The sequence below is a fragment of the Mercenaria mercenaria genome, chromosome 1, assembly GCF_021730395.1.
Source record: "Mercenaria mercenaria strain notata chromosome 1, MADL_Memer_1, whole genome shotgun sequence".
NCBI classification, from domain to species: Eukaryota; Metazoa; Mollusca; class Bivalvia; order Venerida; family Veneridae; genus Mercenaria; species Mercenaria mercenaria.
Genome location: NC_069361.1, coordinates 12202728 through 12230723, shown reverse-complemented (window position 1 = coordinate 12230723; position 27996 = coordinate 12202728). Strand labels below are relative to the sequence as shown.

The window sequence follows — 27996 nt, the reverse complement described above, 5'->3', positions numbered from 1 at the left end:
TAAATAGAACAAGAGGACCATGATGGTCCTGAATCGCTCACCTATCCCCACATGACCCAGTGTTGAACTGAGTATGACCTAGTTATTTCTATTATTTGACATAGTGACCTAGTTTTTGAGCACATGTGACCTAGATATCATCAAGATAAAAAATTCTGACCAATTTTCATGAAGATCCATTGAAAAATATGACCTCTAGAGAGGTCACAATGTTTTTCTATTATCTGACCTAATGACCTAGTTTTTGAAGGCATGTGACCCACCTTTAAACTTGACCTAGATATCATCAAGGTGAACATTCTCACCAATTTTCATGAAGATCTCGTGAAAAATATGGCCTCTAGAGAGGTCACAAGGTTTTTCTATTTTTCGACCTACTGACCTAGTTTTCGACCGCACATGACCCAGTTATGAACTTGACCTAAATATCATCAAGCTGAACATTCTCACCAATTTTCATGAAGATCCATTGAGAAATATGGCCTCTAGAGACATCACAAGATTTTTCTATTTTTAGACCTACTGACCTAGTTTTTGACCGCACGTAACCCAGTTTCGAACTTGACCTAGATATCATCAAGGTCAACATTCTGACCAATTTTCATGAAGATCTCTTGAAAAATATGGCCTCTAAAGAGGTCACAAGGTTTTTCTATTTTTAGATCTACTGACCTAGTTATTGACCGCACGTGACCCAGTTTCAAGCTTGACCTAGATATCATCAAGATGAACATTCTGACCAATTTTCATAAAGATCCCATGAAAAATATGGTCTCTAGAGAGGTCACAAAGTTTTTCTATTTTCAGACCTACTGACCTAGTTTTTGACCGTACGTGACCCAGTTTCGAACTTGACCTAGATATCATCAAGGTGAACATTCTGACCATTTTTCATGAAGATCCATTGAGAAATATGGCCTCTAGAGAGGTCACAAGGTTTTTCTATTTTTAGACCTACTGACCTAGTTTTTGACCCCACGTGAGCCAGTTTCGAACTTGACCTAGGTATCATCAAGGTGAACATTCTGACCAATATTCATGAAGATCTCATGAAAAATATGGTCTCTAGAGAGGTCACAAGGTTTTTCTATTTTTAGACCTAGTGACCTAGTTTTTGACCCCACGTGACCCAGTTTCAAACTTGACCTAGGTATCATCAAGGTGAACATTCTGACCAATATTCATGAAGATCTCATGAAAAATATGGCCTCTAGAGAGGTCACAAGGTTTTTCTATTTTTAGACCTAGTGACCTAGTTTTTGACCCCACGTGACCCAGTTTCAAACTTGACCTAGGTATCATCAAGGTGAACATTCTGACCAATATTCATGAAGATCTCATGAAAAATATGGCCTCTAGAGAGGTCACAAGGTTTTTCTATTTTTAGACCTAGTGACCTAGTTTTTGACCCCACGTGACCCAGTTTCGAACTCGACCTAGATATCATCAAGGTGAACATTCTGACCAATTTTCATGAAGATCTCATGAAAAATATGGCCTCTAGAGAGGTCACAAGGTTTTTCTATTTTTAGATCTACTGACCTAGTTTTTGACCGCACCTGACCCAGTTTCAAACTTGACCTAGATATCATCAAGATGAACATTCTGACCAACTTTCATAAAGATCCCATGAAAAATGTGAATTCTAGAGTGGTCACAAGCAAAACTTTACGGACGGACGGACGCACGGACGACGGACGATGGACGCCACGCGATCACAAAAGCTCACCTTGTCACTTCGTGACAGGTGAGCTAAAAACACTTCATTTCAAAAGTATAAGAACATATTATCTATTTGCAAGTTACTGAAGCTACTTTCATGTATTATAATTGTTCTTCAAATGAAATTGATGTAATAATTAACCTTTTACTGATAAAGTATAATCCTGAAAAGATGTTTATAACATTTTGTGAAACACACATTGAGGGATAGCATTACCAAGGACTTTTGCAATGATAAGCTTTTATATATTACTAAATACAAACATAAGTAGGTTAACAAGATTTGTTTGCACCTCAACTCTATAATCATTCAAAACTCGAACTTCTTTGAAGAAAACACCACCAAAAGAAAACCAAGTGTATTCAAGCTCAGTTATATCAGATTATAAAAGAGAGCATTTCTGCAAAACATAGAATTGCACCCTTTCAAAGTAAAGATTTTGTTAAGCTAGAATCACACTGCCCCGGATGGGCTTGCAGATGAGTTCTGAATTCCCATCCCCAGATTGCTCCGGATGTGTAGAAAAAATGGCATTTTGCAAATTTGTTACATTATAAATCTCTGATACCGTGTTCAGACTACGTTTTTAATCCTATATTAACTTGGGTTTATTTTTTACACTCGTCTGTGTCCACACTATATGTGATGTAAAACGTGAATTATGTAAAGGTCAAGTGGGTTCTGTAATATAGCATTAATACCGTGTTCATACTGGCAGATTGGTTTTATTTTTATCAGGCACTAATTGGCTATAATTGGTATTTGACTTTTAAAACCCATCAAAATATAATCTAGCTTGCGTCCACACTAGGCAAAGAAATGTGGTTTAAATATATACATGCGATGTTGGAAGTTAAAAAAATATTTTGCACTCAGCAAAAAAGGTTACAAAGAAGGAGGCTAACAGAAACAAGAAGGAGTCATCAATGTTTAAACTTCTGTATTCATTTAAGAATTTCTGTTCATTCCATCTATAGTCCATTTTTAGCATCAGCATGACTCCATATCAGAATTAGGCCTTTTATTTTTGATCTTTCGGTTTACGGAACCGCCGCTCAAAAAAACGTGTTTTCAGAAAAAAAATAAAATTGAAAAAACGTGATTTTTTTATTTCCTCCGCTATGACATGAAAGCTTGCAGAAGAAAAAATGCATTGCGTATTCCAAAAAGAAAAAAAAAGTCTCGTTCTTCGAATATCCGTTACAGTGAATGAGTCAAATCAACATTAGGAATTCCTATAATTCTATTTTTAAACTTCATATCTTATGCATGACATAAACGTCCAATTAAAATTTCCGATATATACTGCGCCCAATCAACATGCTTGTTACGCAATTTACGAAACGTTTAAAAATGGCTGCGCCCAGGCTGTATTATCTACATGATTATTTCCAAAGTTTTGAAGTAATTTTAATGAAAATGCAAGAACATTCAAAGTTGCGACGTAGTGCTTTCCTGAAAAAAATGGCCAATTGTCGGTGATATGCAGTCTGTACTTAGTATACAACTACGTTTATGGTAACTGTCGTTTCAATAGCGCAATGCTTATTACGGTGATTCTATGCACCGCTTATTACGCGAACTTGAAAGCATTTTTTCCCGAAAAATATCATTTAAATACACAATGATGACAGTGCTTTTGTTTGGTGATATAAACTGGTACAGGGGACATTAAAACTGTGAAATTGTAAGTCCCGGTAAGCAAACGTCTAGCCTGTACAGCTTTTTGGCGTCCAGTAACCTATTTTGTTTATAAGTTATGAATTTGGTATTTTTAATGAAATTATTGTACGTCAGATTAATGCTGATTATAGATGTAATTACTGTCTTTTGCAATGTAGCTGTGCAGTAGATGTGGCAAGACAAATACTGACTGACAAAATTTTCAAAGATCATTTCAAAGATGAACTGTTAAATAATTGTGTTACATTAGGCCTATTCTTAAAATAAATTAACAAATACCAAGAAAAACATATGAGGAAAGGCAAGGCTTCCAGTTAACAGACATAGGCTAGGTGTCTGTTTACCAGATGGCTAGACACTTCCTATTCCTAACGCTTAAAAAGATAATTGCTTATTAGGCACAGTGCAGTGTATGCTGTACCCCTAAGTTTCAGACTGGGTCCATAAACAGCCAAGATGCTTGAAAGCTGCTGAGTGTAAAATCATATATCCATGGTGAGTGTTGTTCAAATGTGGGGAATATTAGATTCTTCCATCTGTTGTTTTAACAGAAGGTATTAATTTCAGTCAGTGTTCAACATATGACTTCTATGTCTCCAATCATTTAGTTTGTGAGAATATGTGCAGTTTTTATGTATAGTACAGTCCTTTCAAGAAAAATGATACAGCTACCTGCTACCTAAATGTAATTTCAGAGAAATACCAAGACAATTTTTTTTCTCAAGCTGCTATGACAAGCCCCAAGGCTCATTTTTAATCAAATATAACCAAGGTCACAGGTATATTTGCAGGAAAAAGCATCAAAAGTGGGAAAGAAGATTATAACATGCAGCCTGTGTGATGTTATGTAGAATTTACCCATATTCCTTTCAAAGGTCCGTTTCCTACGGGAAAAAAAAATTCTGATTCTGTTTTTTAATTTTATTTTTTTTCCCTCCTCCTACGACCATGTGTCATCCTGGCGGTTCGTAAACCAAAAAATAAAAAAATAATGGCCTTAAATGTTTTTGTTTCATCAACACTCCAATTACTTTTGCCAGCCACAGCATCAATTGTATGATACAAAAGAGAAACTTCCGCCAAAAGGTAAGATCTGTGGATTTGGGATTGTAAATCCAGTTATAACTCACATTTGCGTTCACACTTGTAAAATAATGCAGTATTACTTTTTAATATAGTATTAAAACCACCTCCTGAGGTAGTTTTAATGCTATATTATAGAACCCACTTGACCTTTACACAATTCACGTTTTACACCACATATAGTGTGGACGCAAACGAGTTTAAAAAATAAACCCAAGTTAATATAGGATTTAAAATGTAGTCTGAACACAGTATTAAACTACCTTGGGAGGTGGTTTTAATACTATATTAAAAAGTAATACTACATTATTTTACAAGTGTGAATGCAAATGTGAGTTATAACTGGATTTACAATCCCAAATTCACAGATCTTACCTTTTGGTGGAAGAATACCATGTGTTTCTCTTTTGTATCAAACAATTGATGCTATGGCTGGCAAAAGTAATTGGAGTGTTGATGAAACAAAAACATTAAATTGCGATATGGAGTCATGCTGATGATCAAAATGGACTATAGATGGAATGAACAGAAATTCTTAGATGAACACAGAAGTTTAAACATTGATGACTCCTTGTTTCTGTTAGCCTCCTTCTTTGCAATCTTTTTTGCTTATTGCAAAATATTTGTTTACTTCCAACATTGCATGTATATATTTAAACCACACTGCCTAGTGTGGATGCAAACTGGATGATATTTTGATGGGTTTTAAATGTCATATACAAATTATAGCCAATTAGTGCCTGATAAAAATAAAACGGATCTGCTAGTGTGAACACAGCATTATGCAATCATAACAGAACCTTAATAAACCTTATTAGAACCAGAACAAAGTATACTGTGAAATCATTAATATTTATGGGGGACTAATTTTCATGGATTTTGTGGTCAATCCACGAAATTTAATCCAAACAAACAAGTAAAATTCCCATTTGTTTTATGTTCAAAAGTTGAAATCCACGAATTCATATCCCCATAAAAATTGCCGTTTTGACCAAAAGCACGAAATTTCCTGCCCATGAAATTAAATGATTTTACAGTAATAGCTTGTATTTTTTTACCACAGTGATTGTCTTCCGGACTGTTACGATCTTTTAAGATCCGTTAAGATCTTTTCAGAACTGTTATGGATTTATTACAGATTCCTTATGGATATATTATCCGTGGCAAAATTTTGAGCATGTTCAAAACTTTGCACCCTTGCCCCTGGATGCCCCCGATTTCTGAACAGATATACCAGATGACTTACGAATTAGTTAGCAGTTCTACGGATCAGTTACTCATAAGCAAGTCCATCTAGTGCAGTGAGATTCTAGCTTAATATAAAAACATTACAGTTCAGGTTATATCTGAAGCTAAATATAGCACCTATCACCATGGATAAGACCTTGACCTTACCATTGACCTCACTTGTTTTATCTTCTTTTTCTGTATGCGCATCTTCTGTTGCAACGGAATGAAGTACAAAAATTCAGACATATGTCTTTTAAATGTCTTATTTTCTTGGATATTTCCTGCTATTATTCATACATAAAGGATATTAGTTTTCTTTATGTGAATATGGAATATATCAGACCAAGAAGTGCATCAATTTCAGTATTTTCTAAAGCATGTGGCATGAAAATTAACCTTTAGCATGCTAGATAAATTGTCGTCTGCTGGAAATGTCGTCTGCTAAAATTGTTAAGTTCATTCAATTTGCTCCAAAATTGGAAGAAATATTGTCAGAGTAGCAAACAGCTTGGAACCTGATCAGACGCCGATTTAATCGGTGTCTGATCTGGTTCCAAGCTGTTTGCAAAGGCTGTTAAATTCGCCTGCAGCAGGCTAAGGGTTAAAATATTACATATTTTCAAAAAATACTTTTTATTCAATGCTATCAGATGAAAAACAAGCAAAAAAATAAACAAAAAATCATTCAGTGCAAGTGAATATATTTCAACAATCATCAACAGGCATGAATAAACTAATTTCATTGCAACTGTATGCTTTCAGTAGATCAACTTTGACTATTTCAATAACAGATTTTAGTAACTGTTCCATTTACCAACAAGACAGCCTGATGGCCATAATTCACTAACATGTGTACAAGCAAAAGAAAAGTTAATACAGATCCAGTGAATTTTTTTTTCTAGAGAGGAAGTGATGTTTTATCTTTCTTTTGACCAAGTTTTAAATCAATGTAACTTTTGTGTCATATATTTTAAAGACAATAATTCTGAACAGATTCCATCAGGATCAGGTAAATATGTGACCTGTATAGTGTTTAGAAGGTTTATGAACTGACCTAATGACCTACTTTTTATCTAAAATTACCTACGGCTTGCATTTTATCCAAAACTAGAGCTGTTTTTGAGGAAAGCGAATGTCTCCCACAACTGCCTAATCATCTAAATAAAAAGTCAGTCTTTATATACTGTTTACTCACTACAATTCAAGGGCCAGAACACCAAAATGCCTGGACTGATTTTGCTTATTATCGAACTTGGTTGAGGTCTTATGGTCAAACACATTTTGTTCAAGTTTGGTGAAGATCAGGAGAGAAATGTTCGACTTAGAATGCGGACAAGAGTAAAAAGGCCAATTTTTTGGTAATTCAAGGGCCGTAACTCCAAAATGCCTGTATAGATTTGGCTAGTAATCCAACTTGGCCCAGATCTTATGGTCAAACACGTTTTGTTCAAGTTTGGTGAAGATCGGATGAGAAATGTTTGACTTAGAGTGCGGACAATAGCAAAAAGGCCGATTTTTTTCAGTAATTCAAGGGCCTAACTCCAAAATGCCTAAACCAATTTGGCTAGTTATTAAACTTGGCTAAGGTCTTATGGCCAAACATATTTTGTTCAAGTTTGGTGAAGACTGAATGAGAAAATTTCGACTTAGAGTGTGGGCAAGAGTAAAAAGGCCGATTTTTCGGTAATTCAATGGCTGTAACTCCAAAATTCCTGGAGATTTGGCTAGTTATTGAACCTGGTCAAGGTCTCATGGTCAAACACATTTTGTTCAAGTTTGGTGAAGGTCGGATGAGAAATGTTCAACTTAGAGTGTGGACAACCTTTGTGACAGACACACAGACTGGAGTAAATCAATATGACTCCCATACCACTGTGTGGTGGAAGACATAATTACTTAAGACACTCATTTGAAGTCTGTAAGAATATTAGATATAATATGTTCTTAAAGTTTTTCTAGGATTTCACATAATGGCCTGATTTTCAATCCCAGATGATCCAGTTTAATGTAATCTAAACTTAAAACAGGCAGACATTCTGACTATGTTTCATGTAAACTAGGTGGCAAATTTAGCCTTTAGACGTTTTCTTTCTATGACCTGATCTGGTGACCTATGTGTCTACCAAGTTTATAATAAAGGTAAGATCATATAACAAGAGAAGTCACAGGAGACAGCACACTTGACTATTTCGATGCCGGATAGTGAGGAAACTTGAGCTGTCACTGAAGTGTTTAATGACTCCAATGGTGAATGAAGATATTACACAACAGCTTGAGTCTGTGTCAAAAATATGAAGTAATAAGGGAGGTAAAGATAAAGTGTATCAAAACACTATATAAGTATAATTTTAAGCAAAATGGGGGCATAATTCATAAAGTATTGGTGCAAGAGTTATGCACCTTGTGTCATATGATGTAGGTGATGATGTGAAACAACTACTTCAAGTTTGAATCAAATGCATTTCGTAATAACTGAGATATACTGAAAATGCATCAAAATTTACCTTGAATTCTAAGTAAAGGGGGCATAATTCATGCAAAATTGGTGCAAGAGTTATGCACCTTGTATCATGTGATGTGGGTGATGATGCTGAACAAATATTTTAAGTTTGAATCAAATCCATTCAGTAATAACTGAGACAGAGTGAAAGTCCATCAGAACTTTAACCTGAAATTCTAAGTAAAAAGGGGGAATAATTCAGAAAAAAATTGTGCCAGAGTTATGCACCTTTTGTCATATGATGTGGGTGATGATGTTGAACAACCATTTTAAATAGGAACCAAATCCATTCAGTAATAACAGAGATAGAGTGAAAGTGCATCAAAACTTTAACCAGAAATTCTAAGTAAAAAGGGGGAATAATTCATGAAATATCTTAGCTAGATTTATGCACCTTCTGTCATATGATGTGGGTGATGATGCTGAGCAATTATTTTGAGCTTGAATCAAATCCATTCAGTAATAACAGAGATAGAGTGAAAGTGCATCAAAACTTTAACCTGAAAATCTAAGTGAACAGGGGGATAAATCATGAAATATTGGTGCCAGAGTTATGACCCTGATGTCAGATGATGTGGGTGATAATGAGGAGTAACTATTTTAAGTTTGAGTCAAATCCATCTAGTAATTACAGAGATAAGAAGAAAAAAGAGAAAGTGTAAAAAAACTTTAAGGTGGGGACGTGAAAGGACGCTGACGCTGACGCCAACGCCGGTTCTAGTAGGATAGTTCTCCTTATACTTCATATAGTCAAGCTAAAAATAAACATTCTGACCAGGTTTCATGTAGTTCAGGTAGAAAACACAGACTCAATATAGTTTAAAGGGCAATTCTATAATCTGACCTAGTGACCTAGTTTTTGAACCAAGATGGCCCAGTTTTAAACTTGACCTCAACTCGACTTTTGTAAACATTCTATGTTTCATATAAAATCAGGTAGAGATTGTAGCCCCTTAAAAGCTAGTATACACATTTTTTTTATGCAGGTTTCATGAAGTTCAAGTAGAAAATGTGGCCTTTATAGTCTTAACAAGGTTTTTTTTTTACCAGATTTGATTTTTGTGAGGCAAACATTCTGACCAAGTTTCATTAAGACTGGGTTAAAGTTGTGACCTTTAGTGTGTTCACAGTAAAATTGTAGATGAAGAATGCCAGACAATCCATCCACACTAATAGCTCACTCTGAATCTTTGGTTCAGATAGTTAAAAAGTTCCAGAAAATGGAATATGACACATCTTTTCTTGGGTTTCCTGTTGAAAATTTTAGTAAAATTCATACCGCATGCAGCTATTCTTTCTAAACATAAAAGCTAAGCATGCTTTTTCATTCATATTCAATGATAACATTTGTTAAACAAGACTGAAAATTATGTAATAGCACTGCTGCAGCAAACAAAATTTAGAAAAAAATCGTATCTAGCAATCCATGATAATAAAAAATATTATTTCTTACCTCCTGATGTATCTAAATCTTGGAATGCTGCAAACGAGTTCATTCTGAAATCAAAAACACATTACATTCTTTTAATACACAATTTATGAATTTCAGTAAAACCGTTGATTTAAACAGTGCTCAATTTTTTACAAAAATCTTGTTCTGACATGTTTAAAATGCAGCCTGCACACAGTTCAAATGCTAAATTTTGGGAAACCTCTATAATAATTGTAGTATTTAATTTTCATTCCAATATAAAATGCTGATTTTTACTTCAGTAGATAATTTGATTAAACAGTTTGTTTGTAAATAATCACTGATGGAAATGAAAAACAATCAATATGATATCGGTCATTATAGAGTTCTGCAAACAGTATTAGAACTAATCTGCCTGAATGTCTCTCCAGCTTACAGACATTAAAACATTTATGACAGCTGAGAAATTCTAAAATTCTATAACGATGCTATGAAATTTTTTTTATCCCTTTTTGCTAAACAACAACAACTCCTAAAATACTGATGATTATAACTGTTAATTCAATTTGTGTCTACTGTTCCTTGTAAATTATTTTTCAAGAATCATTTATAAATTATATATCATTATACTAAGCCTTTTGATGGTAGAAGGACTTTTTTTATATTTTGAACACATTACCCAGCGTATATTTTATGGAATGTAGAAGGAAAATCACTGTGACTAAATTTTAAGCTAAGAAAATTTAGAAAAATCATTTTTATTCATAATGTTATAATTTTTCACATGCAACATTGTTTTATTTTAATGTTTACTAAACTGTTCTGAAGTTTTATATTGATAATACAGGCAATGGAGTCAAAAATGCGTATTTAAAGAATAATTATCACCCCATCTGGTTTTCTAATTTCTATATTCAAAACATGGTTAGCTTTAGAATTCTAATGATATAAAAGTTCTCAAAAACTCTTTTTTTCTGACAAAATACAGAAACAAATTCCATTGTTAGAGAATTTGAGTATAGTGTTTGGTAAGAGGAACTTACGAATTGGTTTGAGATGGTCGTCGTCCAACGTTGACATCTGATGCTGACCTCCTCAGCACTGGAGGCACAGGACTCTCCTTTAAAGGTGAAGTTGGGATGGGGCTGTCTTTGAGTGGGGTAGATGTATTGGGACTGTTATTATTTACTCCTAAATTGTTTTGGCGGGTTGGCTGATTATGGTTCTTTAAAGATTCTGGTGGGGCACTCTTTGTGACCTGTAAAATATTATGAAGAAATGAGAGCATTTTTATTGATAAACCTATTTTGAAACTCCTCTATCGGTATCAGATATGTATATAATTTTTCTCTTTCAGTGGAAATGACATAAGCAATATTAGTCACAGTTCTGATAAAAAAGTCAGAAACTTTTTTCATACATACTATTAGTTTACTTAACATTTTTCTGAACAATAAGCTGATTTTTTTGACTGGAAACCATTTAAAAAATGTTTCAGACAAGCCACTTGGTTGCAAGGTTAATCTGTTTTTCAGACTTCTGCTGCTAAATACACCCTGTATTGTACAGATAAATGTTAATTCTTTTTTATTCTATTCTTATTTTCCTCTGTAACTATAAAAAACAATGCATGCAAGGCGCCACATATATCCCAGGTGAATGAAACAACTGAAAACACAAGAGGACCATGATGGTCCTGAATCGCTCACCTGTCCCCACATGACCCAATTTTGAACTGAGTATGACATCATTTTTCTATTATTTGACATACTGACCTAGTTTTTGAGCTTGTGACCCAGTTTTGAACTTGACCTAGATATCATCAAGATAAAAATTCTGACCAATTTTCATGAAGATCCATTGAAAAATATGGCCTCTAGATAGGTCACAAGGTTTTTCTATTATCTGACCTAATGACCTAGTTTTTGAAGTCATGTGACCCAGTTCTGAGCTTGACCTAGATATCATCAAGGTGAACATTCTCACTAATTTTCATGAAGATCTCATGAAAAATATGGCCTCTAGAGAGGTCAAAAGGTTTTTCTATTTTTAGACCTACTGACCTAGTTTTTGATCACATGTGACCCAGTTTCGAATTTGACCTAGATATCATCAAGGTGAACATTCTGACCAATTTTCATGAAGATCCATTGAAAAATATTGCCTCTAGAGAGGTCAAAAGGTTTTTCTATTTTTAGACCTACTGACCTAGTTTTTGAACGCAGTTGATCCAGTTTCAAACCTGGCCTAGATATTATCAAGATGAACATTCAGACCAACTTTCATACAGATCCCATGAAAAATATGGCCTCTAGAGAGGTCACAAGGTTTTTCTATTATTTGACCTAATGACCTAGTTTTCGAAGGCACATGACCCAGTTTCGAACTTGAACTAGATATCATCAAGGTGAACATTCTGACCAATTTTCATGAAGATCCATTGAAAAGTATGGCCTCTAGAGCGGTCACAAGGTCTTTATATTTTTAGACCTACTGACCTAGTTTTTGACCGCGCTTGACCCAGTTTCAAAGCTGATTAATATATTATCAAGGTGAACATTCTGACCAATTTTCATGTAGATCCATTGAAAAATATGGCTTCTAGAGAGGTCACAAGGTTTCTCTATTTTTAGACCTACTGACCTAGTTTTGGACTGCACGTGACCCAGTTTCGAACTTGACCTAGATATCATCAAGACGAACATTCTGACCAACTTTCATAAAGATTCCATGAAAAATGTGACCTCTAGAGTGGTCACAAGCAAAAGTTTACGCACGGACGATGGACGCCGCGCGATCACAAAAGCTCACCTAGTCACTTTGTTACAGGTGAGCTAAAAGACTTATTCAGCAAAAAATGTGTCAAATGTTAAATATCAATGAATTTCATTTGGATATTTTTATCATTCAATGGCTTTTATAATTTCATTAGCATGACATTACATAAAAAATTTGCATCATCCAATATGGAAATATTTAAAGAGGAAAGTTGGTACAAAATAATGCTTCCTACTTTCTAACATTGCTCAACTTTCTATCTGTCAAAGGTAGTATGTTGTAATGAACTGACCTGAGTATTTGCTGGTGTAATGAAGACATCACTGTCTGATGATAAGGCTCTGGATGGTGAAGCTTTAGACTGGTCCCTCACAATGTTAATCTCTTTACTTGATCTCACTGATTTTCCAGCTTCCTTCTTCTGTAATAAATGAAAACACTAAAATCATCATCAGTTGTTTATGCTTTTTATTTTATTCATCTAGCTGCATTAAAATCTAAAAGGTTATGAAGACGCCACCAGTCCTGTCTATACAATCATGTCATTGTTTTGATATTCTACTTTTAGAATTCAGATTTGTGTGGGAGGGATTGCTTTCTGTCACAATTTTACCATCAAAGACATAAAGTCTAAGATCATTCTTTCACAGTATTGTTTCATGATGAGAGTTGTAAGTCTGTGTCCTTGTGTTTGATGAAAATCACACTGAGACAATTTAGGCCATATGAGGACCTTCCTGGATGAGTGGGCTTCATTTGAGAGTGACCTCTGGACATTCATTTGGGTAAGGCATTTTTTTAAGCACTGACATCCCATAGGCCACATTTCAGCTGAGGCAAACATGTTTAACACACCAGTACACCACTGCAATGAATGTATAATGTCATGTCTACTGGGGTTGTTCTAGTGCATGCTTAACTGTAAAATATAGTCTAAGGTACAACTTATTTTATATTATTATTGTGTTTTATTAAAATTACTGCCTTAAAACTCAGGTACACCTTATTTTATATTAGTGTTTGAAATTATTTTTTGTCCAATGGCATTGCAGTACTTTTCAAATTTTCGGGAAATTTATTTTAGTAAATCAGCATTAACTTGCAGTCGTTTATTAATCAGGTTAGTCATGTGTATTGAAGGCACAAGGTGTGTTATTGATTTTATTTGCTCTGACCTCATCCAGAAACAAAAAATAATTTCAAAGACTAAGAAGGTTGCGCCGCTCGTAGCTGATTAAACTTTGTAAATACACATTAATAAACACTAACCTATTCTGATTTTTGTGTTTTATTAAAATTACTGCCTTAAAAATAAAAATAGTGAAAAACTTTGAAGTAAATGATAATAAATTATATTCCAATAACTTTTTTTTTTTTTTAATCTTTCAAAATCTCCAAGAACATAAAATATTTGATAATTAGTTTGAGAGAAGGAGATGTTTTATTAAACTGCTGAAGATGGACACCTATATTAATAGCTCACCCGGAAACTTCATTTCAGGGGAGCTAAAACAAGGGAAGCCAGGTTATTGCCAGTTACCTGCATACATCATTGTTTACATAAATAACAAGAGATCACAGAGTGATCTTGGCGCCCACCAATGTGCCATTTTTGAGTGTTCCAAATTTCAAGACTTACTGACTAGCTCAAGGTCAAATTTCATTTCCGTACACAACACTGTGCATGTGGTCCAAATTCGAAAGCTGTAGCTTGAGAAATGTGAAAGTAGGTCATTAGATCAATTTCAAGGACAAAATTCTTTGTACACAAAACTATGCATGTGCATCAAGTTTGAAGGCTGTAGTTTGAGAAATTTGAAAGTAGGTCACTAGGTCAAAATCAAGGTCAAATTACACTTCAGAACACAAATCTATGCATGTGGTCCAAATTTAAAGCCTGTACATTCAAAAATGTGAAAGTAGGTCACTAGGTCAATGTAAAAGTTTATTTCAGTACACAATCCTATGCATGTGGTCTAAATTTGAAGCCTGTAGTTACAGAAATGTGAAAGTAGGTCACTAGGTCAAAATCAAGGTCAATTTTTATTTCGGAACACAGAACTATGCATGTGGTCCAAATTTGAAGCCTGTACCTTCAAAAATGTGAAAGTAGGTCACTAGGTCAATGTAAAGGTGAAAGTTTGTTTCGGTACACAAAACTATGCATGTGGTCCAAATTTGAAGTCTGTAGCTTGAGAAATGTGAAAGTAGGTCACTAGGTCAAAATCAAGGTCAATTTTTATTTCGGAACACAGAACTATGCATGTGGTCCAAATTTGAAGCCTGTACCTTCAAAAATGTGAAAATAGGTCACTAGGTCAATGTAAAGGTGAAAGTTTGTTCCGGTACACAAAACTATGCATGTGGTCCAAATTTGAAGTCTGTAGCTTGAGAAATGTGAAAGTAGGTCACTAGGTCAAAATCAAGGTCAAATTTCATTTAGAACATGAAACTATGCATGTGGTCCAAATTTGACCCCTGTACCTTTAAAAATGTGAAAGTAGGTCACTAGGTCAATGTCAAGGTCAAAGTCTTTTTCAGTGCACAAAACTATGCATGTGGTCCAAATTTGAAGGCTGTAGCTACAGAAATGTGAAAGTAGGTCACTAGGTCAAAATCAAGGTCAACTCATGTCAAGGTTCATCTTGCCACTCAAAACCATACATGTGGTCCAAATCTGAATGTTGTAGGTTACTGACAAGAAGATTTATTTTAAAAGCTTTTCCCTATATAAGTCTATATGAACCATGTGACCCCCAGGGCGGGGCCATATTTGACCCTAGGGGGATAATTTGAACAAATTTGGTAGAGAACCACTAGATGATGCTACATTACAAATGCCAAAGCCCTAGGCTTTGTGGTTTGGACAAGAAGATTTTCAAAGTTTTTCCCTATATAAGTCTATGTAAACCATGTGACCCCCGGGGCGGGGCCATATTTGACCCTAGGGGGATAATTTTAACAATATTAGTAGAAGACCACTAGATGATGTCACATACAAAATATCAAAGCCCTAGGCCCTGTGGTTTTGAACAAGAGGTTTTTCAAAGTTTTTCCCTATATAAGTCTATATAAACCATGTTACCCCCGGGACGGGGCCATATTAGACCCCAGGGAAATAATTTGAATCATCTTGGTAGAGGACCACTAGATGATGCTTCATACCAAATATCAAAGCCCTAGGCTCTGTGGTTTTGGACAAGAAGATTTTCAAAGTTTTTCCCTATATAAATCTATGTAAATTATAGAAATAAACAAAAAGCCATAACTCACTAAAAAATTGTTGAACCAGTCTGATTTTCAGGGGGACACAACAAGGGTACCAATACATCATTCTGACAAAGTTTGGTCAAAATCCCCCTGGTAGTTTCTGAGGAGATGTGATAACGAGAAATTGTTAACGGAAGGATGATGGTGGGCTAATAAAATAACTCTTAGTTGCATAACTCAATTTTACATGGACCTAAAAGAAGACTACATGTCAACAAACATCAACACATAAATGTTCATGTACATACCACTGAAATGAAAAAAACACTCCTTTTAAATTCCGGGTTCAAAATATTTCACCAGATTCTATGGAAATATTAATCAAAGGCACACAATAACATTTTCTGATAGGAATCAATTTGAAATATGGAAACTCTCAGCACCAATATATAGTTTCCCACAGCATTTCATGCATAATAAAGCATTCTTCTAGAATTTTCAGGATCAAACTGGAACATTTTATTCAAGTTAAATGTCAAATATACCGTATTTTCCCGTATTAACGCCCCCGGGGGCGTTACATTTTCCAAAGAGGGGGCGTTTATTTGAGGTAAAAAAATAAAAAATGAAAATTTTTACAATTAGAAACATCGTTCAAACTAGCTGTAAAGTGTTTCTGTGTTGTTTAATCCCCCCAAAACGTAATTATTTGGCATCCAATTTAATGCAGTGTGTCTTTTATTCATTTAAATATGGTACCTCGTGTATTCCATGTCTGGCTTTTTGACACGCTCGCGACACCACATTACGTCATGACCCAAACAGCTGTGTACTCCGATAACATTTTCCTTAGTACATGCGGGTAGCTAATTGCGCAATACACAATGTCAATGGTTTGACACGCTGCTGTGCCTGCTTTTAAATTAAAAGTTCTTAAAACTGCCGAAGAAAAGGGTATATCGTAAACACATTGCTGCAAGTTTGTTTAAAGTCGGCAGGAAGCGTGTGCGCGAGTGGTGTAAAAACAAATCAAAAATGTATTTACCGTTTAATTTTCTGTTACGTACCGTACGTAGTACAAATGTTTTGGACTTACGGTACATGGACTGTTTAAAAGTGTGTTTAATTTTTAATACATTGGACTGTAGTACTGTAAATTACTTATTATGTGGACTTATAAAAATGAGGTAGGTGATTTTTTCCCGTTCTTGTTGACTTTTTTCCCCCCTCCAAAATGGGGCCTTAATTCGGGAAAACACGGTAATAAAGCGAGATATAGTACTCTTGTTACAGAAATGAATTCAAGCTGACTTTATGCTCTTTACATTTTGGAAAAAAAGAAATTGATAGATAATTGAAATACTAGAGAAATGTGAAAGTAGATCACTAGGTCAAAATCAAGGTCAAATTTCATTTCCGAACACAAAACTATGCCTGTGGTCCAAATTTGAAGACTGTACCTTCAAAAATGTGAAAGTAGGTCACTAGGTCAATGTCAAGGTTTATTTCGGTACACACACCTACGCATTAGGTCCAAATTTGAAGGCTCTAGCTACAGAAGTGTGAAAGTATGTCACTAGGTCATTCCCAAGGTCAAAATTCATTTTGGTACACAAAACTATATGCATGTGGTCCAAATTTGAAGGCTGTAGCTTGAGAAATGTGAAAGTAGGTCACTAGGTCAAAATCAAGGTCAAATTTCATTTCCGAACACAAAACTATGCATGTAGTCCAAATTTGAAGCCTGTACCATCAAAAATGTGAAAGTAGGTCACAAAGTCAATGTCAAAGTTTATTTCGGTACACAAACCTGTGCATGTGGTTCAAATTTGAAGGCTGTAGATACAGAAATGTGAAAGTAGGTAACTAGGTCAAGATCAAGGTCAACTCATGTCAAGGTTCATCTTGCCACTCAAAACTATACATGTGGTCCAAATTTGAATGTTGTAGGTTATGGACAAGAAGATTTTTAAAGTTTTTCCCTATATAAGTCTATATAAACCATGTGACCCCCAGGACGGGCCATATTTGAACCTAGGGGGATAATTTGAATAAATTTGGTAGAGAACCACTAGATGATGCTATATCACAAATATCAAAGCCCTAGGCATTGTGGTTTTGGACAAGAAGATTTTCAAAGGTTTTTCCTATATAGGTCTATGTAAACCATGTGACCCCAGGGCGGGGCCATATTTGAACCTAGGGGGATAATTTGAACAAATCTGGTAGAGAACCACTAGATGATGCTACATCACAAATATCAAAGCCCTAGGCTTTGTGGTTTTGGACAAGAAGATTTTCAAAGGTTTTCCCTATATAGGTCTATGAAAACCATGTGACCCCAGGGGGGACAATTTTGACCCTAGGGTAATAATTTGAACAATCTTAGTAGAGGACCACTAGATGATGTCACATGCAAAACATCAAAGCCCTAGGCCCTGTGGTTTTTGACAAGAAGATTTTCAAAGTTTTTCCCTATATAAGTCTATATAAACCATGTGACCCCCGGGGCGGGGCCGTATTTGACTCTAGGGAGATAATTTGAAAAATCATGGTAGAGGACCACTAGATGATGCTACACACCAAATATCAAAGCCCTAGGCCCTGTGCTTTCGCACAAGAAGATTTTCAATGTTTTTCCCTATATAAATCTATGTAAATTATAAAAATAAACAAAGGGCCATTACTCACTCAAAAATTGTTGAACCAGTCTGATTTTCAGGAGGACACAACTAGGGTACCAATACATCATTCTGACAAAGTTTGGTCAAAATCCCCCCTGTAGTTTCTGAGGAGATGCGATAACGAGAAATTGTTAACGGGCGGAAGGACGGACGCCGGACCATGGACGCAGAGTGATCTGAATAGCCCACCATCTAATGATGGTGGGTTAAAAAGTAGGTCACCAATACTGACCCTGGGATCATAACTTGAACAATCTTGGTAGAAGTCCACTCGACAATGTCACATACCAAAATATCTAAGCTCTAGGCCTTACATGTTTCAGAGAAGAAGATTTTTGAAATTTACAATATAGTCATATATGAAAAATAAGCCCCGCTACCTGGTGGCCATGTTTTTTAACGAAATAAAATGGCATAAGCAATTTTGGTAGAAAGTTATCTAGAGATCACTTCTACAAAATAGTTTTAAAATCCAGCAAGCAGTTTCTGAGAAGAAGATTTTTGAAGATTTTTCTTTCATTTGCCATGGCAACCACAGTTCCAAATGAATTTTAATTCTTTGGGCTATTTTGAAAGGGGTCCACCCAAGGATCATTTCTGAGAAGTTTGGTGTAAATCTGCTTATTGGTTTCGAATTTTTTTTTTTTGAAATTTACAATATAGCCATATAGGGAAAATAAGCCCCACCCCCTAGAGGCCAAGTTTTTTACCGAAATAGAATGACTTAAGCAATTTTGGTAGAGGGTCACCTAGAGATCATTTCTACAAAATATTTTTGAAATCCAGCTAAAAGTTTCTGAGGAGAAGATTTTTAAAAACTTTCCTTTTGGTTACCATGGCAACCAGTTCTGAATGGATTTTAATTCTTTGGGCATTTTGAAAAGGGGCAACCAAAGAATCATTCCTATGAAGTTTAGTGTAAATCTGCCCAGTAGTTTTGAAGAAGAAGACTTTTTAGAAATTGTTGACGGGCGCACGGCGGACAACACACAATGGACATCAAGCAGTCACAAAAGCCTTCGGCTTAGGTGAGCTGAAAATGCTAAAAACCAATTACCAAGGTATCTGGTGCAGTGACTGTACAGGTAATTTGTAGTTGACCTGACTTTACATGTTGTAACTGGAACCAGTCAGAACTACCCTGAAATATACAAGTTTTACTTTATTGTCCAGATGTCTGCAAAACTAAACTTTACTTTAAACATTTAACTCAAATTACATGAACAGACTTCCAATGACTGTAGGAAATACATATCACAGAAAATACATTATTTTCTAACTTTTTTGGATACTTATAGTAATAACAGTGCACATGGTTCACATTAAGGTAAGTACTAAAATCAACAAACACCAGAAAACCAGTGCACCACTGAAAACCAAACATCCTTAACATTTGACCAATGTTTACTGAGGCAATATAATAACCTAAATGAAACACATACTATGGAAACATACGGATGTGTTGGGCCTTATGTGGATACTGAATACCAACTCCCATTTTGTGCCTAATCATAAAATATATATACATGAAACAGCCTTATCCTTTTTAAAATAACACTTAAAATTTCCACATTAATCTTTTTTTGTATGTATTTTCTTCATTTTACTTTGAATAATAAAAATTATTTTGCATAAAAATAATTCCGTTTATTTTTGGAGAAATATACCGAGATATGCGGTCAAGCGGTCAGCTTATTCACGCCCAGCTGGCCGCAAATTCAGATTTGTTTCCCGGTTTATACAATGCTACTTTATACAAACAGAAAAGGGAACCAGGCATGCAATCAAGTAAATCCAATTCACATGCAATCTTTTCAGTTGAAAAACTACATTCGACAAGTACACTAGCTTCTAGCAGTTACACGTCTACAATTCTTTTTGTTCCCACCCGCCACTCCCAAACTTAACTGTAGTGCACCCAATGTAAAGAAAACCTAAATTCAGCAGGTGTATTTTTGTTTAATGTACATGTTACTTTTCTTCTTTTTTGAACAAAATAATGTTTTGGCTTAGCGTTATATTTCTGGGACAACCTTCCGTAACTGAGATCACATTCCAAGTAACGCAACCTTACAAACCCAGGAGCAACTGGATCACTGCAATCTGCATCAATATCAAATGACGTCGCCAGGACTTTGTTTACGTATAGTAATATTTCGTGTTGTATAACGATTATACTGAGAACTGGAGTATTATAGTGACTTGATAATTTTTCAAGTGTTTTATGTATATTTAAAGGAGGATTTTGGTTATTCTTGGAATGGACAGCGTTGATGTTATATATAAATGGATGTCAATGATTGATTATTAGCTTATTTACCATGTGTCATACTTGTTTATATACTATTTACCTTGTGTCATACTTGTTTCTTTTTGTTTAAATTGATTGTTTATAGCGGATTCTATTCGAAACAAATTATACAGTCACTCACTATATTATAAGGGCCGAAAATTCTGTCGACTCGGGAGGTGATCAGACGTACTGTATCAGTCGTAAACCTAATGGTAAATATTTACATGCACTTTTAACGTTTTTATTATTTAAAAACTCAAAGTCCGGTTTCGGTAAAAGTTCGGGCACCCGAGCAGAACGGAAACTGGAACTCGGGGCAATAGAAATTGTTCGGGTCAGTGGCAAGTGTCGTCTGTTGCGGTTAACGGATTGTCTGTATATAGATTCCAGCTTTCAAATAAGTCGGGTGTAATTGCATAGGTATTGTCCTAGTACTGAGGTAATTCCTACATAGCCTTGCTCTTGTCTTTCTTGCCTTGCGTCCGTCGTAGTCTCGCTTAGATAACTTTCCCGACTGAAAAATGGATTTGCTTAGCGTTAACCAATGTAAATTTTGCCTTGCGTCTGTTGTCAGCCTTTACATAGATGGCGGTGTGTGCTATATCTTGCCTTGATAAATTTTGCTTATACGGGTATTCCATATTAAACAGGTGCGTCCGGTCTCCTTCCGGTCGACTGAAAAATCTTACCTTCTGAGTGGCCACAACATGCCATTTCTTTAGTGATAATAGTCAGAATATGCTTAAAGTTTACTGAAAGTTCTGGTGCTTATTGCATACTTATTATTGTTACGTCAGAAATGAGATAGATGATCAATGTTCTATAACTTTCTTTGCAGGGCACCCTGCGATTTTAGGAAATAAATGGTTATTTCTAAACGTTTGTTTTAGTTCTATATTTCGAATGATAAAATAAACAATAGTTATAAACACAAGGGAGCAATGATAGCCCTTAGTCACTCACCTTACAAATTTTATAAAGGCTTGTTTCAAACCCAAGTTTGGAAACAGTCCATCAAGTGGTTCAAAAGAAAAGTTCTTTAAAGCTTTTTTTTCTATTTTTAACTCTGTTGGCCTCTAAAAGGGGCAAAGTGGAATGAGCAAACTTGAGAAAGAACCAAACAAGAATGCTACACTCAGCTCTACCATGTTTGATTAAATTCTATAAAATGGTTCATGAGATGTCATTAAAAAATTTTGTTTAGTTTTTGCTCCAGCAGCCCAAGCGGAATCATTTGAACAAACGTGAGAGAGGACCATGCCATAATGCTAAGTAACAAGTTTGGTGTCATTCTGAACAGTAATTTCAGTGATGTTTAAGCATGTGGAGGTTGGTGGATGCCACACCATCCATCAACAAAATCCAGGTAACGTAATAAAAACCCTGTGAATTCTCTACATAGAAAATCAAATCCATAAATTCAGGTTGCCATGAAATCGTCAATCAGGCCAAAAAGCCATGAAATTTTATGCAGACAAAATTTAAATGATTTCACAATAGTTAAATGTTTTTGAGTGCATACCTTTAGAGAAATCTCTTTCAGTTGGTCCAGTGTCAAACTAATTTTTCCTAGGAAATCATTGAACATGAGGTCCTGGTCGTACAACTCCTGAAATAAAAGGTATCTTATGGAAGGGATCTGCTGCCATCCAGACATTACAGTGAGCTAAGTAAGGACAGCAAAGGACTTACCTGTTTTTCCCTAAAATTTACCTTTTAACTACATATGGCCAGATACTGACCATGTTAATCAAGAAGTTTGATTTAGATGCTGTCAAAATTACTCAAGTTATCGAAGGGAAACTGGATTTTTTTTTTAATTTTGACTAAGTCAATGTCATTTCTCTACAGATACAAGGGTTGTAATGATATCTGATCTTAGATATTAAAGGAATACACATTCTGCATGAACTTAAGATTACATCCAAGACAGATTCTTTAATTACTGAGCAGATACTGTATTCACATCTCTTTGAGGCAAATGGCAACAATATGCACAAATCTCAATGCAACGTGTCTAGTTCAAGAAATATCAAATCTCAAAGGCTAAAGACAAAGATAATATAACAACTGATAAAAGACTGCATGATTTCTTTAAATCTTATTGACGATGGTACATTTCCTTTAAATTCTAATGTAAATGGAAATCTGATGAAAATGGCAAAATCCTTGTAAATTCTAAAGTCAATAAATCTCTTAGATGCAGATGGCAAAATTCCTTAAAATCCTGATGCACATGGCAAGATTTCTTTAAATCCTGATGTACATGGCAAGATTTCTTCAAATCCTGGCAAGATTTCTTCAAATCCTGATGTACATGGCAAGATTTCTTCAAATCCTGATGTACATGGCAAAATTCCTTAAAATCCTGATGTACATGGCAAGATTTCTTTAAATCCTGATATAACTTGCAAGATTACAATGAATTCTGGTGAAAATTCCAAGATCCCTTTAAACCTTGATGAAATGTCAAGATTTCTTTAAATTCTATGTGAATGCCAAGGTTTCTTTGAACTTTGTTTTAAATCTTTATTCCTTTAAATTCTAAAATACAGTACAACTTGCATTAAACCTAAGGGAAGAGCAAGAAGTAGTCACTTTACGCAAACGATCTCTTAATACAACATTATTTGTTCTTAAACATTACATAAAGGAACAGAAAAAGTCGTCTCTTAATGCACATGGTCTTTTAATAGATGTAGTCTCTCTAGCAAGACCATTTAAATTCTGATGTAAAAGGCATTTCAAAGAAAAATTTAAAGTAAATGAATGAAAACAAGAGCTGTCACTAATGGTGACAAATGCCCCCGCAGCACATTGACCTTTGACCTGGTGACCTTGACCTTTGACCTCAAAGTCAGTAGGGGTCGTGTACTCAATAAGTACTATCAGCATGTGAAGTTTGAAGGTTCTGGGTGTAGTGGTTCGCGAGTAAAGTGCCTTCATGCAAAAAGTTAATGTTAGCCCCTGTGACCTTGACCTTTGACCCCAATATCAGTAGGGGTCGTGTACTCAATGAGTACTATCAGCATGTGAAGTTTGAAGGTCCTGGGTGCAGTGGTTCGCGAGTAAAGTGCCTTCATGCAGAAAGTTAACATTGGCCCCTGTGACCTTGATCTTTGACCTGGTGACCCCAAAGTCAATAGGGGTTGTGTACTCAATGAGTTCTATCAGCATGTGAAGTTTGAAGGTCCTGGGTGCAGTGGTTCGCGAATAAAAAGCCTTCATGATGCAGAAAGTTAACGTTGGCCCCTGTGACCTTGATCTTTGACCTGGTGACCCCAAAGTCAATACGGGTCGTGTACTCAATGAGTTCTATCAGCAAGTGAAGTTTTGAGGTCCTGGGTGCAGTGGTTCGCGAGTGAAAAGCCTTGATGCAAAAAGTTAACGTTGGCCCCTGTGACCTTGACCTTTGACCTGGTGACCCCAATGTCAGTAGGGGTCGTGTACTCAATGAGTACTATCAGCATGTGAAGTTTGAACGTCCTGGGTGCAGTGGTTCGCGAGTAAAGTGCCTTCATGCAAAAAGTTAACGTTGGTCCCTGTGACCTTGACCTTTGACCTGGTGACCCCAAAGTCAGTAGGGGTTGTGTACTCAATGAGTACTATCAGCACGTGAAGTTTGAAGGTCCTGGGTGCAATGGTTTGCGAGTAAAGTGCCTTCATGCAAAAAGTTAACGTTGTGACTAATGAACGAACGAACGAATGGACAGTTGAAAACTAATATGCCTCCATTCGGGGGCATAAAAAATGAAGTCTATTAAAAAAACAACTTTCATTCCATAAATTACAATGTTAAGAAAACATTCTCCTTACAATATCAAGCTTTCCACTATCTTCTGTCACTTGTAAGGTCACAGATTCATTCCACTTAGGATTCAGAGACTTCTTTTTCACACTTGTCGAAAACAATTTTGTATCACCCATCTTCACCACACAAAATGGATCACTATAACCTGAAAGTACAATACACAGATATCCATGTTGTGTGTAAAGTAAAAGAACTTCAATATACAGCCCCACCTATACAGACATAACACCACATGGAAAACTGAATTTTGACTGTTGTACAAAAAAGCTGTTCTTAAGGAAGTAGGTTACCTTTATATTTGTATGTGCGCATGTCCAACCGGAAGCTAGCGTGACGATTTACGACGAACATTACGACAAACTAAATGTGTTTGTATATTCATTCTTCTGAAAACAAATCATAGACCTGTCTTCGATCTGACGCTTTATGGTTTGATAATGCAGAAATAATGAATAAATTGCCGCAGAAACGCTTCAAAACAATGTTGCCTTAAAATGACGTCATTGACGTCATGACGTTACGTGTCAGTTACCGCGCAAAGTTAATAGCTTTTATCTTGAAAGTACGCAATTCTGTGCATTTTCTTTATTTGAACTATTTTCAAATAACCATTGAATAATAATCAATATTTTGCTTCTTTTATGTAGTTTTATTGAAATGTTATGCGGAATGTAAGAAAATGGATGATGGTAACCAATGTTATTTGGAATATAGTTGGGTGAGAGGTTACTTGTTACGGCTATTTTCAAATAAAAAATCTAGCAGTTTGATTTGTAATACCTATTTTACAGGTTCCGTTGATAATTTGTTACTTATATACTAAAACTAAGATCTAAAATTGTTCAAATTTCAGTAGAAAATTATGGTTTCTTGAATTGAATTGATGTTACCATGGAAACGAAGCCCGTGACCTATGTATCTAAATGTAAAATTCAAAAGCGTTGACACTAGTCTATTTAAGAAACACAGCTTCGGTTTTTTATTTTCATTTCAACAATATCCATGAGAATAATAGTAGCATGCTGAATGATTTTTCCATGAAAAATGCCAGACGAGGGGTATTGCTGTAAGTATTCTAAGCTTAGAAATTTGTTTGAATAAATGCAGATAACACGAAAATATAACTTACGTTAGAAATAATATGTTTTAAAGCTACATCAACTAGAAAGATAATCTTATTCAATATCATTTTATAAGAAATTACGACAAAAAGCAAGATATAAGCCATTTTAACCATCTCTGTTGCCATGGTTACTTTAAACTTTAAGAAAAATAGGGTACCATGTATAGTGCTTGGTATTTTGCTAATAATATTACCCAAATATTCCATGTTGGTCATTAACAGAATGGCACTGAAGCCGTCGAAAACCCCTATTTTTATACATAGTTGTTTAAAACTGAGAGAAAATGCGTTACCATGGAAACACGAGTCCCGCGACATATACATTTTAAGCTTATATTAGAAAGCTAACGTGCATACTAGTAAAATTATAGATTATGCTGACTTCTACGAATATCAATGAAACTAAAATACTCTGAAAAGTGTTAAATATCCGTATCAATATGAGATACCTTTGGAGGGTCATGTTCTTCAAACCTGGATAAAAATTGAAATTGAAGGGACAGAGACAAACGAAACTGAGATTTTAGCAGTTAAAACTTCATATTACACGAAATACAAAAAGATGCTGCGGTTCAACTAATTTGAATTTACCCTTGTAACAAGGTAACCTACCTCCTTAAAACGTTAGTTTACTAAGAAACTGGTTTTATTGGACAGAACATACCTGCCTTTCTATAGAAATATTTTCTCTTTTAAAGTTTTCTTAAAGGAGTTTAAGTTATATTGTACAGTGTTCTAATCAGTAATCTCAGGGATACATCATCATATAAGGTAGGTGATTCTTACTTTGCTCACTTCTTACATTGCTCACCACTAATTCTTCTGCTTGACACATGCTCTCCACTTTATGCCATTAATGGCATTCAGATATTCTGCAATCATCATACCAAGAGCAAATGTCTACACCTTCTCCAGAAGTGAATAAAGGTGTACTCCTTTTAACTCTACCAGAAGTGCATAAAGGTGTACTCCTTTTAACTCTGCCAGAAGTGAATAAAGGTGTACTCCTTTTAACTCTGCCAGAAGTGTATAAAGGTGTACTCCTTTTAACTCTGCCAGAAGTGTATAAAGGTGAAGTCCTTTTAACTCTGCCAGAAGTGAATAAAGGTGTACTCCTTTTAACTCTGCCTTAAGTGTATAAGGGTTTACTCCTTTTAACTCTGCCAGGAGTGTATAAAGATGTTCTCCTTTTAACTCTGCCAGAAGTGAATAAAGGTGTTCTCCTTTTTACTCTGCCAGAAGTGAATAAAGATGTTCTCCTTTTAACTCTGCCAGAAGTGTATAAAGGTGTACTCCTTTTAACTTTGCAAAGAGTGTATAAAGATGTACTCCTTTTAATTCTGCCAGAAGTGTATAAAGGTGTACTGCTTTTAACTTTGCCAAGAGTGTATAAAGATGTACTCCTTTTAACTTTGCCAAGAATGTATAAAGATGTACAGTCGAATACCGTTACCTCGATATTCAAGGGACTATAAAAATTGCATCGACATAACGATATCGACTATCTGGGAAAACTTTGTACTTGTGTCGGACGTCTATATTGTCGCTATACCCAATGTTTTTTTTAGAGGGTTTGAAAGGGGATAGGAATTATATAACGTAAACGATTTTAATTTTATTGACAAATAAACATCTTAATTAAATAGTACATACATACATTTAAGTTTTAAATTTTTCAAAATATACGTGTAAACATTAGCATTTTATTCCTTCCATAAACAAGTCTGAATGCAGCTGTAATGTTCCTAGTTGAGTAGTCATTTTGACTGTGCTTTGATAACGAAAATTTGCCTGTGTGATACGCATATTGTTACTCAATTCTAAATGGCAGATACAGAAAAATGTTTCATCCAAATTAGTTGTTATATTGGAAAACAAGTTGCCCGCTTGCACTCTGTTTTATAAGACTAATTATTGGGAATTAAATGCAAACTTCCTAACATTTAAATTGGATTAAAGATTAAATAACAAACACACTAACTTGATTATGATAAATACATCGCCGGACAACAATAGGTTGCTTTTCACACCTTACAAATAGCATGGGTATTTTTTGACACGCTGTGATATCGACGAAACCAGGTGTAAAAACGTTACAGGTAAGTTGACAGGACTGAAAAATCTCATCGAGCTAAACAAAATATCGAGCTAATCATATCGAGGTAATGATAAATAATTACATTAGAATATACAGGGAAAAATCGGGACCGACTAAAACACATCGTGCTAACCGGAGTATCAAGCTAACCGATATCGAGGTAACGATATTCAACTGTATATTCCTTTCAACTTTGCAAAGAGTGTATAAAGATATACCCCTTTTTACTTTGCCATGAGTGTGTAAAGGTGTACAGTATTCTTCTAAACTCTGTTGGAAGTGTATGAAGCTGTACTCATCTTAACTGCTAGGTGTGTATAAAGGTGTATTCCTCATAACTATTTGCCACAAGTATATAGAGGTGTATTC

At 35.2% G+C, this 27996-nt stretch overlaps 1 protein-coding gene across 5 annotated transcripts in view; it reads right to left on the bottom strand.

Annotated features, from left to right (window-relative positions):
• The window catches only part of LOC123544970 (extended synaptotagmin-1-like), a 153334-nt gene that overhangs the window by 19634 nt on the left and 105704 nt on the right, over window positions 1-27996 (bottom strand). For 4 of the 5 annotated variants that reach the window (XM_053539902.1, XM_045331155.2, XM_053539906.1 and 1 more), the window contains 6 exons: window positions 24412-24551; window positions 22118-22204; window positions 19360-19443; window positions 12701-12829; window positions 10674-10888; window positions 9673-9716 (listed from right to left, as the gene is read on the bottom strand). In XM_053539902.1, coding sequence (XP_053395877.1) covers window positions 9673-9716; window positions 10674-10888; window positions 12701-12829; window positions 19360-19443; window positions 22118-22204; window positions 24412-24551 — 699 coding nt within the window. Of the gene's footprint in view, window positions 1-5884; window positions 5930-9672; window positions 9717-10673; window positions 10889-12700; window positions 12830-19359; window positions 19444-22117; window positions 22205-24411; window positions 24552-27996 lie in introns of all 5 variants that reach the window. The other variant, XM_053539907.1, reaches the window with a different exon arrangement.